At 46.7% G+C, this 16,895-nt stretch overlaps 1 protein-coding gene across 5 annotated transcripts in view; it reads right to left on the bottom strand.

The window, feature by feature from the left end:
* The window catches only part of SYT17 (synaptotagmin 17), a 187,067-nt gene that overhangs the window by 128,511 nt on the left and 41,661 nt on the right, over window positions 1-16,895 (bottom strand). Inside the window, exon 1 of one of the 5 annotated variants that reach the window (XM_056534303.1) lies at window positions 14,737-14,937. The exons of 3 other annotated variants lie outside the window; for them this stretch is intronic. In XM_056534303.1, coding sequence (XP_056390278.1) covers window positions 14,737-14,742 — 6 coding nt within the window. In that variant the 5' untranslated portion in view covers window positions 14,743-14,937. Of the gene's footprint in view, window positions 1-14,736; window positions 14,938-16,895 lie in introns of those variants that run through there. One more of the 5 variants, XM_056534306.1, reaches the window with a different exon arrangement.

The raw sequence follows: 16,895 nt of genomic DNA on the forward strand, positions 1-16,895 counted from the left end.
TAGTTTCTCGCTGGCAGTTTGAGCTGCGGCAGAAATTTTGCCGCACCTCAAACTTGCAGCCGGATACTTACTGTAATCCTCCGCCCATGTGAGTGTACCCTGTACATTCACATTGGGGGGGGGGGGGACATCCAGCTGTTGCAAAACTACAACTCCCAGCATGTACGGTCTATCAGTGCATGCTGGGAGTTGTAGTTTTGCAACTGCTGGAGGCACGCTGGTTGTGAAACACCGAGTTTGGTAACAAACTCAGTGTTTTGCAACCAGTGTGCCTTCAGCTGTTGCAAAAGCTACAACCCCCAGCATGTACGGACAGCGGAAGGGCATGCTGGGTGTTGTAGTTATGCAACAGCTGGAGGCATACTACTTTGGCTGGGGATGCTGGGGATTGTAGTTATGCAACAGCTGGAGACACACTGGTTTGCTACTTAACTCAGTGTGCCTTCAGCTGTTGCAAAACTACAACTCTCAGCAGTCACTGACAGCCAACGGGCATGCTGGCAGTTGTAATTATGCAACCACCAGATGCACCACTACAACTCCCAGCATGCACTTTAGCTGATTGTGCAAGCTGGGAGTTGTAGTTATACAACAGCTGAAGGTACACTTTTCCATAGAAAGAATGTGCCTCCAGCTGTTGCAAAACTACAAGTCCCAGCATGCCCATAAGGGCATGCTGGGAGTTGTGGTGGTCTGCCTCCTGCTGTTGCATAACTACAGCTCCCAGCATGCCCTTTTTGCATGTTGGGAGCTGTTGCTAAGCAACAGCAGGAGGCTGTCACTCACCTCCAATGATCCAGCCGCACAGGTCAGTCCCTCGTCGTCTCCGCCGCCGCCGCTGCTCCTGGGGCCCCGATCCCAACAGGGGCGCTGGGGATCGGGGTCCCCAGCACCCGGGGTGCACGTCCCGCACCCGCTCACGTCCTCCGGAAGAGGGGCGGAGCGGGTTGCGGGAGTGACACCCGCAGCAGGCGCCCTGATTGGTCGGCCGGTAATCCGGCCGACGAATCAGGGCGATCGTGAGGTGGCACCAGTGCCACCTCACCCCTGCTGGCTATGGCTGTTCAGCCAATAATTCCGGGTCACCGGGTCACTGGAGACCCGATTGACCCGGAATCCGCCGCAGATCGCTGGACTGAATTGTCCAGCGATCTGCGGCCATCGCCGACATGGGGGGTCATAATGACCCCCCTGGGCGATATGCCCCGATGCCTGCTGAACGATTTCAGCAGGCATCGGGGACCGGCTCGGCTCCAGATGGTTGCGGGGGGCCGGTAAAACACATGACGTTCTCATACGTCATGTGTCCTTAAGGACTCGGAAATAGAGACGTATGAGAACGTCATGTGTCCTTAAGGGGTTAAAGGGGTATTCCAGGAAGAAAACTTTTTTTTTATATATATATCAACTCGCTCCAGAAAGTTAAACAGATTTGTAAATTACTTCTAATAAAAAATCTTAATCCTTTCAGTACTTATGAGCTTCTGAAGTTAAGGTTGTTCTTTTCTGTCTAAGTGCTCTCTGATGACACGTGTCTCGGGAACCGCCCAGTTTAGAAGAAGTTTGCTATGGGGATTTGCTTCTAAACTGGGCGTTTCCCGAGACGCGTGTCATCAGAGAGGACTTAGACAGAAAAGAACAACCTTAACTTCAGAAGCTCATAAGTACTGAAAGGATTAAGATTTTTTAATAGAAGTAATTTACAAATCTGTTAAACTTTCTGGAGCCAGTTGATATATATATATAAAAAAAAGTTTTTTCCTGGATAACCCCTTTAACTTTCTGGCACCAGTTGATTAAAAAAAATAATAATTACCACCGGAGTACCCCTTTAAGTCCAATGAAGTGTGCTTTACTACACTCGAGTTTACATTAGTCATTGTTTATGGGCTCACAAGCCTGGGCCATGGCTTCTCAGGTAGAAATTCAGCAGTGCTTGCAATTCGATTGATTCTAGAGGCTGCTATGCACTGTAGCACTCATCCTTCCATCTCTATGATGTGATGTGGCTTACTGCTTCCTGGCTTTATTGACTTTTCCCATTTCAAAATAATAGCTCTTGCATATTACCAGGACAGTTCAAACCGGGCAATGCCAGGTTGAAAGCTGCTGTGTCATTTATATGACTCCTATCTATGATTCCATATCTTATGTTGGCCTATGGAGATGCCATTGCTGAATTTCTAAGCAGTGGTAGACTAGGGTTCCTTAGGCTCACTAGAGGATAGGATTCTGATCCCTCCATCTATGTAAACATATGTACTTATACCTTCAAAGAGGTGTTTTCTATAAATGGATTTATATCTCTAGGCTGTGTCCTTACTTTACAATTGGCGGGGGTCTTGTCTAGTACCCTGAGTGATCCTTCAATGATCCCTGCATAGCCACATGGCCAAGAAAGATGCTGAGCGGATAAAACCAGAGGGGATGTAGCAATACACAAATACTGAAGCCCAATATTCAGAATTATGCCATAACTTGGAATGGAAAAACCCCTTTACTTCCATAATATTCTTTGTTGATATCGTTACACCCACAATCAATAACATTTAATAGGTTACCTGTGAATCAAGTCATGAAAAGTAGATCCAAATAGCAAGTGATTGGCTCCAATGTCATCACAAATGAGGTTATCTGTGGACTGTGCTGTTATGTGAGGCTGTGTTCACACCTTCAGGTTTTTAACAGCAATTACTGAATGCAAAGTCTCAATCTTTGCCTTAAACATGTCATTAATTTATGATCTTTTCCTGCGTTTTTACTCAATCGTTGTAATTAAAAACCTAAATGTGTGAAAATCCTTTAAAGTGTTCCTGTCATTAGCAACACTTTTTATATAATGTAGATAATACCATTATAAGTATATTTGTGATATACATTGATTGTAAATTTTTGGGTAAACAATGCTTTTTTGTCCCTGCAGCCTGTGAGACTGTGCTGAGACAAAATACAGGAAGTGTGGGACAAGCAGAGCTCTGTGCAGGCTACTGGCTAGTCAATCATCCTGCTGTGTGAGCGGGGGCATGCCATAGAGCCTTACTGCACAGAGCCCTGCTTGTCCTCACTGCACAGAGCCCTGCTTGTCCTCAGTGTACAGAGCCCTGCTTGTCCTCAGTGTAGAGACACCTGCTTGTCCTCAGTCTACAGAGCCCTGCTTGTCCTCAGTCTACAGACACCTGCTTGTCCTCAGTCTACAGAACCCTGCTTGTCCTCAGTGCACAGAGCCCTGCCTGTCCTCAGTGTACAGAGCACTGCTTGTCCTCAGTGTACAGAGCCCTGCTTGTCCTCAGTGTACAGAACCCTGCTTGTCCTCAGTGTACAGAGCCCCGCTTGTCCTCACTGTACAGAACCCTGCTTGTCCTCAGTGCACAGAGCCCTGCTTGTTCTCAGTGTACAGAGCCATGCTTGCCCTCACTGTACAGAGCCCTGCTTGTCCTCAGTGTAGAGAGCCCTGCTTGTCCTCAGTGTACAGAGACCTGCTTGTCCTCAGTGTACAGAGCCCTGCTTGTCCTCAGTGTACAGAACCCTGCTTGTCCTCAGTGTACAGAGACCCGCTTGTACTCAGTGCACAGAGCCCTGCTTGTCCTCAGTGCACAGAGCCCTGCCTGTCCTCAGTGTACAGAGCACTGCTTGTCCTCAGTGCACAGAGCCCTGCTTGTCCTCAGTGCACAGAGCCCTGCTTGTTCTCAGTGTATAGGGCCCTGCTTGTCCTCACTGTACAGAACCCTGCTTGTCCTCAGTGCACAGAGCCCTGCTTGTTCTCAGTGTACAGAGCCATGCTTGCCCTCACTGTACAGAGCCCTGCTTGTCCTCAGTGTAGAGAGCCCTGCTTGTCCTCAGTGTACAGAGACCTGCTTGTCCTCAGTGTACAGAGCCCTGCTTGTCCTCAGTGTACAGAACCCTGCTTGTCCTCAGTGTACAGAGACCCGCTTGTACTCAGTGCACAGAGCCCTGCTTGTCCTCAGTGCACAGAGCCCTGCTTGTCCTCAGTGTATAGGGCCCTGCTTGTCCTCACTGCACAGAGCCCTGCTTGTCCTTAGTGCACAGAGCCCTGCTTGTTCTGAGTGTACAGAGCCCTGCTTGCCTTCAGTGTACAGAGCCCTGCTTGTCCTCAGTGTACGTAGCCCTGCTTGTCCTCACTGCACAAAGCCCTGCTTGTCCTTAGTGCACAGAGCCCTGCTTGTTCTCAGTGTACAGAGCCCTGCTTGCCCTCAGTGTAGAGAGCCCTGCTTGCCCTCAGTGTACAGAGCCCTGCTTGTCCTCAGTGCACAGAGCCCTGCTTTTCCTCAGTGTATAGGGCCTTGCTTGTCCTCACTGCACAGAGCCCTGCTTGTCCTTAGTGCACAAAGCTCTGCTTGTTCTCAGTGTACAGAGCCCTGCTTGTCCTCAGTGTACAGAGCCCTGCTTGTCCTCAGTGTACAGAACCCTTCTTGTCCTCAGTTTACAGAGCCCCGCTTGTCCTCAGTGCACAGAGCCCTGCTTGTCCTCAGTGTACAGAGCCCTGCTTGTCCTCAGTGTACAGAGCCCCGCTTGTCCTCAGTGTACAGAGCCCTGCTTGCCCTCAGTGTACAGAGCCCTGCTTGTCCTCAGTGTACAGAGCCCTGCTTGTCCTCAGTGTACAGAGACCTGTTTGTCCTGAGTGTACAGAGCCTTGCTTGTCCTCAGTGTACAGAGCCCTGCTTGTCCTTAGTGCACAGAGCCCTGCTTGTTCTGAGTGTACAGAGCCCTGCTTGCCTTCAGTGTACAGAGCCCTGCTTGTCCTCAGTGTACGTAGCCCTGCTTGTCCTCACTGCACAAAGCCCTGCTTGTCCTTAGTGCACAGAGCCCTGCTTGTTCTCAGTGTACAGAGCCCTGCTTGCCCTCAGTGTAGAGAGCCCTGCTTGCCCTCAGTGTACAGAGCCCTGCTTGTCCTCAGTGCACAGAGCCCTGCTTTTCCTCAGTGTATAGGGCCTTGCTTGTCCTCACTGCACAGAGCCCTGCTTGTCCTTAGTGCACAAAGCTCTGCTTGTTCTCAGTGTACAGAGCCCTGCTTGTCCTCAGTGTACAGAGCCCTGCTTGTCCTCAGTGTACAGAACCCTTCTTGTCCTCAGTTTACAGAGCCCCGCTTGTCCTCAGTGCACAGAGCCCTGCTTGTCCTCAGTGTACAGAGCCCTGCTTGTCCTCAGTGTACAGAACCCTGCTTGTCCTCAGTGTACAGAGCCCCGCTTGTCCTCAGTGTACAGAGCCCTGCTTGCCCTCAGTGTACAGAGCCCTGCTTGTCCTCAGTGTACAGAGCCCTGCTTGTCCTCAGTGTACAGAGACCTGTTTGTCCTGAGTGTACAGAGCCTTGCTTGTCCTCAGTGTACAGAGCCCTGCTTGTCCTTAGTGCACAGAGCCCTGCTTGTTCTGAGTGTACAGAGCCCTGCTTGCCTTCAGTGTACAGAGCCCTGCTTGTCCTCAGTGTACGTAGCCCTGCTTGTCCTCACTGCACAAAGCCCTGCTTGTCCTTAGTGCACAGAGCCCTGCTTGTTCTCAGTGTACAGAGCCCTGCTTGCCCTCAGTGTAGAGAGCCCTGCTTGCCCTCAGTGTACAGAGCCCTGCTTGTCCTCAGTGCACAGAGCCCTGCTTTTCCTCAGTGTATAGGGCCTTGCTTGTCCTCACTGCACAGAGCCCTGCTTGTCCTTAGTGCACAAAGCTCTGCTTGTTCTCAGTGTACAGAGCCCTGCTTGTCCTCAGTGTACAGAGCCCTGCTTGTCCTCAGTGTACAGAACCCTTCTTGTTCTCAGTTTACAGAGCCCCGCTTGTCCTCAGTGCACAGAGCCCTGCTTGTCCTCAGTGTACAGAGCCCTGCTTGTCCTCAGTGTACAGAACCCTGCTTGTCCTCAGTGTACAGAGCCCCGCTTGTCCTCAGTGTACAGAGCCCTGCTTGCCCTCAGTGTACAGAGCCCTGCTTGTCCTCAGTGTACAGAGCCCTGCTTGTCCTCAGTGTACAGAGACCTGTTTGTCCTGAGTGTACAGAGCCTTGCTTGTCCTCAGTGTACAGAGCCCTGCTTGTCCTCAGTGTACAGAACCCTGCTTGTCCTCAGTGTACAGAGCCCCGCTTGTCCTCAGTGCACAGAACCCTGCTTGTCCTCAGTGCACAGAGCCCTGCTTGTCCTCAGTGTATAGGGCCCTGCTTGTCCTCACTGCGCAGAGCCCTGCTTGTCCTTAGTGCACAGAGCCCTGCTTGTCCTCAGTGTAAAGAGCCCTGCTTGCCCTCAGTGTACAGAGCCCTGCTTGTTCTCAGTGTACGGAGCCCTGCTTGTTCTCAGTGCACAGAGCCCTGCTTGTCCTCAGTGTACAGAGCCCTGCTTGTTCTCAGTGTACGGAGCCCTGCTTGTTCTCAGTGCACAGAGCCCTGCTTGTCCTCAGTGTATAGGGCCTTGCTTGTCCTCACTGCACAAAGCCCTGCTTGTCCTTAGTGCACAGAGCCCTGCTTGTTCTCAGTGTAGAGAGCCCTGCTTGCCCTCAGTGTAGAGAGCCCTGCTTGACCTCAGTGTACAGAGCCCTGCTTGTCCTCAGTGCACAGAGCCCTGCTTGCCCTCAGTGTATAGAGCCCTGCTTGTCCTCAGTGCACAGAGCCCTGCTTGTCCTCAGTGCACAGAGCCCTGCTTGTCCTCAGTGTACAGAGCCCTGCTTGTCCTCAGTGTACAGAGCCCCGCTTGTCCTCAGTGCACAGAGCCCTGCTTGTCCTTAGTGCACAGAGCCCTGCTTGTCCTCAGTGTAAAGAGCCCTGCTTGCCCTCAGTGTACGGAGCCCTGCTTGTTCTCAGTGTACGGAGCCCTGCTTGTTCTCAGTGCACAGAGCCCTGCTTGTCCTCAGTGTACAGAGCCCTGCTTGTCCTCAGTGCACAGAGCCCTGCTTGTCCTCAGTGTACAGAGCCCTGCTTGTCCTCAGTGTACAGAGCCTCACTTGTCCTCAGTGCACAGAGCCCTGCTTGTCCTCAGTGCACAGAGCCCTGCTTGTCCTCAGTGTACAGAGCCCTGCTTGTCCTCAGTGTACAGAGCCTCACTTGTCCTCAGTGTAGGGAGCCCTGCTTGTCCTCAGTGCAAAGAGCCCTGCTTGTCCTCAGTGTATAGGGCCCTGCTTGTCCTCACTGCACAGAGCCCTGCTTGTTCTCAGAGTACAGAGCCCTGCTTTCCCTCTGTGTACAGAGCCCTGCTAGCCCTCAGTGTACGGAACCCTGCTTGTCCTCAGTGCACAGAGCCTTGCTTGTCCTTAGTGCACAGAGCCCTGCTTGTTTTCAGTGTACAGAGCCCTGCTTGTCCTCAGTGTACAGAACCCTGCTTGTCCTCAGTGTACAGAGCCCCGCTTGTCCTCAGTGTACGGAGCCCTGCTCGTTCTCAGTGCACAGAGCCCTGCTTGTCCTCAGTGTATAGGGCCTTGCTTGTCCTCAGTGTACAGAGCTCTCCTTGTCCTAAGTGTACAGAGCCCTGCTTGTCCTCAGTATACAGAGCCCCGCTTGTCCTCACTGTACAGAGCCCTGCTTGTCCTCACTGTACAGAGCCCTGCTTGTCCTCAGTGTACAGAGCCCTGCTTGTCCTCAGTGCACAGAGCCCTGCTTGTCCTCAGTGCACAGAGCCCTGCTTGTCCTCTGTGTACAGAGTCCTGCTTGTCCTCTGTGTACAGAGTCCTGCTTGTCCTCTGTGTACAGAATCCTGCTTGTCCTCAGTGTACAGAGCCCTGCTTGTCCTTAGTGTACAGAGCCCTGCTTGTCTTCAGTGCACAGAGCCCTGCTTGTCCTCAGTATACAGAGCCCTACTTGTCTTCCCTCACTTTCTGTATTTTGTCTCTACACAGAGACACAGAGGCAATAGCTGCAGGGACAGCATTTTTTCACCCAAAAATATACACATTTTTAACCAATGTGTATTTCAAGAATACATATAGACCCAGATTTATCAAACTGTGTGAGAGAAAAAGTGGAGCGATTTTTCCACAGCAACCAATCACAGCTCAGCTAACAAGATCTGGTAAAGTGAAAGCTGCGCTGTGATTGGCTGCTTGGGGGAAAATCACTCCACTTTTTCTCTCACACAGTTTGATAGATCTGGGCCATAATGTTATTATCTACATTATATAAAAGATATTTGCAAATGACAGTGCCCATTAAAGAACCTGGGCCCACAGATCCTCAGATACCCTGATGGGCCAGTCCAACCCAGATTCTAAGAACCCGTCAGCAATAGGTATGACAGCCATGGATAAACTCACTAATAAGAGGCACTCATGGATTTGTAGTATCCAAACATTGGAAGAGCAAATAGTTGCAGAGCAATGTTATACAATCACTTTGTTGTTTTTTCCTCTCTAAATGTAAAGAGGACAATAATATATATATATATAAAAAAAAAGTAAAGATTGAAGGAACTCAATGAGCACCACTAACATAGATAGTTGACTAATGTGTGACATATTAGTGCAAATTGCCTGTTCAAATCAATTTTTATTATTTTGTTATAAAAAAAATATTATCAATGAAGGAAACAATGGATATGGTGATTATGTCAAATAGCACATCTACATAGTAATCACAATATAGTGACCCCCGACCAACGATGGCCCGACATACGATCATTTCAACATACGATGGCCTCTCAGAGGCCATCTCATGTTGAAGGCAGCATCAACATACGATACTTTTTTATGTCTGGCCCATTGCATAAACGGCTATCCGGCAGTGCAGACTGCTTCAGCTGCCGCCGGATAGCCGTTTACGGTGCCCCGTGTGGTCCGCTGACGATCACTTACCTGTCCTCGGGGCTCCGGCGCGTCCTCTTCAGGATCCCCTACATCGTCTTTTGTCTCCATCGTCGTCATCACGTCGCTGCGCACGCCGTCCTGTCATCCAGTAGGAGCAGCGTGCGTAGTGGCGTGCGACGTGATGGTGGCGACGGAGAGCGAGGATGCCGGGGAAGCGGTGGCAGCGATGGAAGGCGACATCCCGGGCAGCGGTGACGGTCCGGAGCGGCGGGGACAGGTGAGTACAACTTCCTCTACCAGTGGCCTTCAACCTGAGGACCTCCAGATGTTGCAAAACTACAACTCCCAGCATGCCCGGACAGCCGCTGGCTGTCCGGGCATGCTGGGTGTTGTAGTTTTGCAACATCTGGAGGTCCGCAGGTTGCAGACCACTGTCCTATACTTTGCATTGCACGGATCCCTCAACAAACGAGGGTTTCAACAAACGATGGTCCGTTTGGAACGGATTACCATAGTATGTTGAGGGACCACTGTATATTCTGAATCACTTGTTACTTTATCGCAATAGCCATTTACACATAAAGAAAGAATAAAGAAATATTGTAGCATTGTCAACTATGTTGGCATCCGTGAGTAAGCAAAGGGTGAGAAGGCTACGAATCAGCTGGAAATAGGTGGGAGGTTCAAGGTGGGCTTTGTGTCTCTGTCTTGGGAAATTGTGACTGTAACCTGTGACCTGGTGATGGCCCTGGCTTCCCAGTGTTAGGAAAGTGTGATTGTTGTATTGTTTTTCCATCAGAGGACAGATCTTAGCTTAGAAATTGACTGAGGCTGTAACCATAGAAACATCTGCAAAGGATGGCACGGCTGCAGACCCTCTCACCTCTCCTGGGAGACGGGGAATCAGACACCACAGATGAATCCTCCCGTGTGCCTTCAGCATTTGTAGTAAAAGAATCAGACACTCCTCTGGATGTACAGTGCCTTATTACACAAATCCCCAGCAGGGCTTGTGGGCATAAATCTAATCATAGGAGATAGAAGCCTCTCGCCCAGCCGCTCCTGATGAAAAAGAGAGAGAGGCCCATCTCGTCCTATCGGCAAGGTTATATAAAAGTTCTTTTATATTAGATATTTGTACAAGAGGGATGATGTCATATGAGACTCACACCATGTAGAGAGAGAGCTCAGGAGTTATTAGAGACCGCCATAATGTGTCGTCACCAATACATGTACTTGCTCAGGGTCAGATCATGGGTGGAGGGAAAAAAGTCTAGTTCAGTTTACATCTCGGCAACACGGCAGATTCAGTGTATTTCCACAAGGATTTTTTACATATGGATTGGTCAGTAACATTTTTATATACAATGGTAGGGGGGGGGGGGGGGGGCATAATTAAAAACCTCTGTAATACAAGTTAGGGTCAGTTTATTCGCACCCTTTTTTTCTTACCATGTTTTCATAGCTCATTTAAAAACTTTTCATAGCAAAACTTTGGGGTTTTGTGAACATTTTGACGGAAAACGAAAATCACACGCAACAAATTTAAAGTTAGTAAATTAGTCAAATTCTAAGTGAACAAATTAAAATCCCCCCCCACCCCAAAAAAATAAAAAGAAATACATAAATTGCTGAGAAACATATGCATGTCTCCAGTTCAAAATAAGCCACACCAGATGGTATGTTTTGACCTTATTTAAGAATAAATAAATAAAGTTTAAAAATACTTATAGTAGTTCTTTGCTATGTCACCATTAAAGGGGTACTCCAGTGATAAACATTATTTTTTTTTTTTTAAATCAACTGGTGTCAGAAAGGTAAACAGATTTGTAAATTACTTCTATTATCCCTCCAGTACTTATCAGCCGCTATATACAACAGAGGTAGTTGAGTAGTTCTTTTCAGTCTGACCACAGTGCTCTCTGCTGACACCTCTGTCCATGTCAGGAACTGTCCAGAGCAGGAGCAAATCCTAATAGCAAACCTCTCCTGCTCTGGACAGTTCCTGACATGGACAGAGGTGTCAACAGAGAGCATTGTGGTCAGACAGAAAAGAAATTCAAAAAGAAAAGACCTTCCTCTGTAGTATACAGCAGTTAAGTATTGGAAGGATTAAGATTTTGAAGTAATTTACAAATCTTTTTAACTTTCTGGCACCAGTTGATTAAAAAAAAAATAGTTTCCCACCAGAGTACCCCTTTAGACCTCCCCCTGGGTGGGGGATCTGCTTTGGGGCAGGACTGTGATGTGATCCCATTCCCCACCAGGCGGCCCCCGGCTGGTATTGATAGCCAAGGGCCACAGCTAGTAGCCGACAGCGGCAATCACCACTGCAAGGCTAAAACCCCTTAAATCCCGCAATGAACTTTGAAGGCCAGTGAAACTTTTGTTGGTCTTTTAGTAAAGGGTCACAGGGTCCCGATCAGCTGACGTGATGGCTGGAGGGTCCCTACCTGTCTCCATGCCGTCCGATTTAGATTCTGTTTCTGCAGGCTGATTTGGCAGGCTGGAGAAGCAGAGCGCCGATAATACTGATCAATGCTATATCATAGCATTAAACAGTATTTGCAATTTAACAATTGCACGTAATAGTCCCCATAACTTTAAATTAAAAAAATACCTAAGTTCAGAATTGCTGATTTTTGATCACTTCATACACTTGAAAATTTTTTATAAAAAGCGATCAAAAGGTCCCATAAAAACAAAAACTACATATTACGGCGCAAAAAACTTGCCCACATACAGTTTGCGGAAAAAGAGGTCAGAATAAGAAATAGCAAAATAAGTAGTAAAATAAAACAAAACCTATATAAATTGTGTATCACTGCAATCATATTGTACTACAGAATAAAGATGAAATGTCAGTTTAACTTAATCATTCCGGGAATTGTTTTATTTGACTATGCTACAGGGGCTGTGAAGTTAGTGAAGTTCATAATATAGTGTTTATATTATTATTATTATTATTATTTATTATTATTTTTTTTTATGTTAGCCCCACAGATTATATTCTTTTTTTTGGCCTCGCCATAAATTTTGTGATAAAATGAGTGATGTCATTACAAATTGCAAATGTTGGGCAAACAACAAGCCCATATATGGATATGTAGGTGATAAATTAACAGAGTTATAGATTTTAAAATGTGAGGAGGAAAAACGCCAAAAAAAATAGCTGCGTCATTAAAGGAGTACTCCGGCCCTAATATAACTTATCCCCTATCCAAAGTATATGGGATAAGATGTATTAACGCGGGGGTCCCGCCGCTGGGGACCCCTGCAATCTGTCATTGTGCCCCCACCTTTGTGAGCTCTCCGTAGTGCTGGAGGCTCCGAGTGTTTAACGTGACGACCACGGGACCGGAGTATCGTGATGTCACGGTGGATGCACAATTACAGATCCCCAGCGGCGGGACCCCCGCGATAATACAACTTATCCCCTATCCATTGGATAGGGGATAAGATGTATTAGGGCCAGAGTACCCCTTTAAGGGATTAAACATACAATACATAACATAGGACAAATAAAAAATTAAAAAAAACACAATTTCTTATAGTTTACCCCATTACAAAGGAAGCAGAGTAGACACGAGTATCAGCCTTTAAAAATGTCCTGCAATATAGACTTAATCTGACACTACGCCCACTTTTGCAAAACTGAGGGAAATCATTTAAACATTTATTTCATTGATGTAAATTTAAAGGACAACTGCAGCGCAATATACACTTATCCCTTATCTACAAGATCCGACCGCTGGGACCCCCCGAGATCTCCCTAACGGGGCGCCGCCATTAGCACTCATAGTGAGCACTAAGGCGCATAGCGTCGACCTAGAGGTCGATGGTGACAACCTGTCTCCTCCCCATCCCCATATAGTTCTATGGGGACCCGGGAGGCACAAACGCTGCCTCCTCGCCTCTCCCATAGAGAAGCATGGAGGAGGCGTGCCGGCCGCAACATCATGCTTCAGCAGGTATGCCCTCTGCACGGGAGAGCCGCGGCATAGCCACGGACCCGTACAGGAGATCGTGGGGGGTCCCAGCGGTCGGACCCCCCACGATCAAACACTTATCCCCTATCTTGTAGATAGGGGATAAGTGTTTATTAAGTTGCAGTTGTCCTTTAATTCAAAATGTAGAGGGCTTTTTGCATCACTTTTTATCGAGTTTTGCTCGTGCGCAACTTGGTAAAAAAGTGGTGCAAAAATCACACTGAGTTTGGAAAATGTCCCCTACTGTATTTATCATAATGTGTGGACTGAATTTGAGGGTTAGTAACCTATGACCCAAGCAAGCTATGACGAACAACAAGCCTTAAAGAGTACCTGTCACTAAATAAACTTTTCTAAACTAACTCAGGCTATGTTCCCTAACTACTCCTTACACTCCTTTCACCATAAAAAAAAAATGTCACAGCTTTAAAAAGCTGTGTATCCTACCTTTATTCTTCCTCACATAGTGAAATCTTCCAACAGAAGAAGGTGGGCGTTTCCCAGCAGGCATCACTGAAGCCTGCTAGGGGACCACTTCCGCCCTCACATTGTTGCAGCACTGTGATGAATAGAAGACCTCAAGCTCTGTGCAGCAGCTTTCAGTCTGTGCTTCTTCTTTTAGTGAGGCTCTTTGCAGCTGTTAGTGAGGTTATTTGCATCTGTCAATCAGGCTCAGTGCAGGGAAACACATTTTGAGTTTAACTCCTGCCATTAGAAGCAGGAGACCAAAATCTGAGATTTTGACCAGACGGAATGTTTTCTGGCCAAGAAGGGAGACCCCTGGTGGCCAGAAGTATACAGCAGAAAAACTAACATAACATTTTTTTATTATTATTATTACATAAGTTATTTATTTGGCACAAGGAATGAAATATTAAAATTCATGTTTAATGACAGTGCCTATTTAACAGTTGTCCACAATCTGCCATAAGAAACCATTGTTTGCCAAACTTCTTCAAACCAGGGAACCCCAAACCAGCTAGACACCAAAATGGATTTCTCCATATGGATGTCATCATAACATATTGGTTTTGTTATCTATGGTAAAGTCTCCACAGCTTGCTTCAAATGGCAACCAAATAGGCAAAACAGTAAGACAAATGTAGATAGCCCAAAGTTTTCATAAGCAACCAACACATGAGAACTACAAACCAAATGCCAGAAATCCTTCCACTAAAAAAATGATTATATGCCATAGAAGTGTGGATTTCGATAAACAAGACAACTATACTCTCTAAGAATAAATAATCATTTATTCTAATAATAATATTTATAATTATAATAATAGTAATATGTACTACAAATACTATAGATACAATTAACTGTACAATGTAATAATAACAGTTACGGTTGCAAATATTGACATGATAATAGCATCATCTATTGCACACAAAAAATGGCATAATAATAAACATAAATGACTACAACAATATAAATTGAAGACTAAATAATCATATCTTCACAGTTATAACTGTCTCTAACTCTTTTTTCCTTAACACCAGCATCTGAATGTCTTGCTATAAAAATTGCTATAAAATATAGAGATTACCAGGTTCTGTACATTTTATATGCCAGGAGGACCCACCTACTTTAAAAACAACAGGGTAGAAAGTCTGAATCCAAGCTGAATGTGTATCTGATCCCAAACCTTATGTAGCTACAGTATATTGTGATCAATAAGATACTAAGCTGCATTATAAAAATAGGCAGCCAAGCTCCTTGCCAATCATACGATCATATACACCCTTTTACTCTGCTTACTAAAATACATAGTTTCTTAAAGAGTAATAGGATAACAGGATTTGGACACATTTTAGACAAGTGATCTACTAAGTTGGCACACAATGAATACGATGTTCTACCTATTTTTTTAAATATACAATAGTAGATTCATCAAATTAATTTAAATCTCCTCATTATTAGGAAACAAGCACGTAATAAATCTATACAATATAGATGGACGATAGTAAATAATAATGTAATCGATGACATTCTGAGATATTTTAGATGCTATAGGAATACTTACAATCATTGTCTTTGGTGATCAATGCGAGGCAGACTGTGCGTGTTCTGCACTGACATTCCAGACCCACTGATATATTAGATTACATTTGATTACAGTGAGATAGTTGCGTAGCAATGGCCAAGTATGCGCTTGCTCCTAGATTATACCACAGAATCCTTCATATATATGTAGAATAATGGGTAAGGACAATAGACAAGGTTTTTAGAAGAAGAAAAAAAGTGTTAGTAGGCGGGATGAGAAGTCGTAAAGAGGAGATGAGTGTGGGAGGGAAATGGAGAATAAAAACATACTGAAGGTCAGAACAAGTGTAGTATAGAAATGATGGTTCTGGATTTAAGTGATGGGAGGTGGGAAAACAACAAAAGGAGAAGAGAACTAAGAACATGGGGACAAATAAGCATGGAGATGGACTGAGGAGGAGGAATACATAAAGCAAGAACAAGAAAGGACCGGGTGCCTTGACACTAAGAGAAAGAATTGACCCAAACCACACACTTATTAAGACAGTCCAAGATAAGAAATAATTTGACTAGAGATGTGCTGTAATACCAGACACAGACCATGTGTGTAAGAAGTCAGGCCTTGCTGTGGTAGGAGACTAGGCAGGGGGTGGATGGTATAAGTCACTCCGACTGGTAATGACCACAACACAGACGTAGCCTCATATTAAATAAAAGTATACTAAAAATTCTTCAGGCAAAGCAAGTATGACAGTACACAGTTTATGGCAATTTAACGATATAACAGTCTTTGGCTGGCAACTGGTGGATGGTTGCTGTTGGTAATGTAAAGTACACTTCAAAGTCTTTGGTTAGGCCCATGCTTGGCTGTCTAAGCAGGCTGGTTGTTAACTTTCACTTTTGTGGAGACCAATGCTGAACCCATTCTCTGACTCACTGGTAAGCTCTGCTCTCACCTTGGGCAACTGTGGCCTAGCCTTTTTGCCCAGTCCTTCCACTCTCCTGTTCTTATATACCTACATGAAGCAGCCTCTTCCAGCATTAACTTTCATATAGTTTCTTGAAAAGCAGCAAGAACATTCACTGTGGCCAAGGGCAAAACATGGCACCTATATACATCATCATGAGCAGTGATTTGTTGCCAGGAAATTACACACTTACACAGTTCGGCCCATTGGAAAACCAGTGAAAACCTTCCTCCCATACTATCAATCAGCATAACCCTGCCACCATGATGTTTAACAGCCAGCTATCATCATATTTTCACTGTCGCATCAGGTAGAGACCAGTGCAGACTGGAGCTTGCCCTAAACCACTTTCCCTACCTCCTTGAATGATCCACATTAAATGGCTGCCCCCATCTGGGCGATGGTCCCTACACACCGCTATGTGCACAGGGCGTTAAGGTGCACAGAGTGTCAAGGGTGGTCAGCAACACACAGGCAAACAAGGGGTTAACCAGGGAGACACCAGAATATAAAAATCAAGAGCGGATCAGTACAAAACCAGAACAGCCAAGAGTCACTACCAGGATGTGAGTGTAAAGTCCAATTTAGCAGGTAGGTGAGCAATCAAGTAATAGGCAGAAGGTCAAGTCAGAAGTTCAGGGCTGCAGACAAGGAATAGGGATCAAGCACTCTGGTGATGTAATAGAGCCTTAAATATCCAGTGTCCATGGTTAAAGGGGTTATCCAGGAAAAAACTTTTTTATATATATCAACTAGTTCCAGAAAGTTAAACAGACTTGTAAATTACCGTATTTATCGGCGTATAACACGCACTTTTTAGGCTAAAATTTTTAGCCTAAAGTCTATGTGTGTGTTATACGCCGATACATCCCCAGGAAAGGCAGGGGGAGAGAGGCCGTCGCTGCCCGCTTCTCTCCCCCTGCCTTTCCTGGGGTCTAGAGCCCTGCTGCCGGCCCTTCTCTCCCCCTGGCTATCGGCGCCGCTGCCCGTTCTGTCCCCCTGACTATCGGTGCCGGCGCCCCATTGCCGGCGCCGATAGCCAGGGGGAGAGAAGCGGCGCCGACAGCCAGGGGGAGAGAAGGGGCAGCGGCGCCGGCAATGGGTGCCGCTGCCCCTTCTCTGTTGCCTCCCCCCATCCCCGGTGGCATAATTGCCTGTTGCCGGGGTCGGGTCCGCGCTGCTGCAGGCCTCCGGCGTGCGTCCCCTGCGTCGTTGCTATGCGCTGCACGGC

The sequence above is a fragment of the Hyla sarda genome, chromosome 8 (genome assembly GCF_029499605.1).
Source record: "Hyla sarda isolate aHylSar1 chromosome 8, aHylSar1.hap1, whole genome shotgun sequence".
NCBI lineage: Eukaryota > Metazoa > Chordata > Amphibia > Anura > Hylidae > Hyla > Hyla sarda.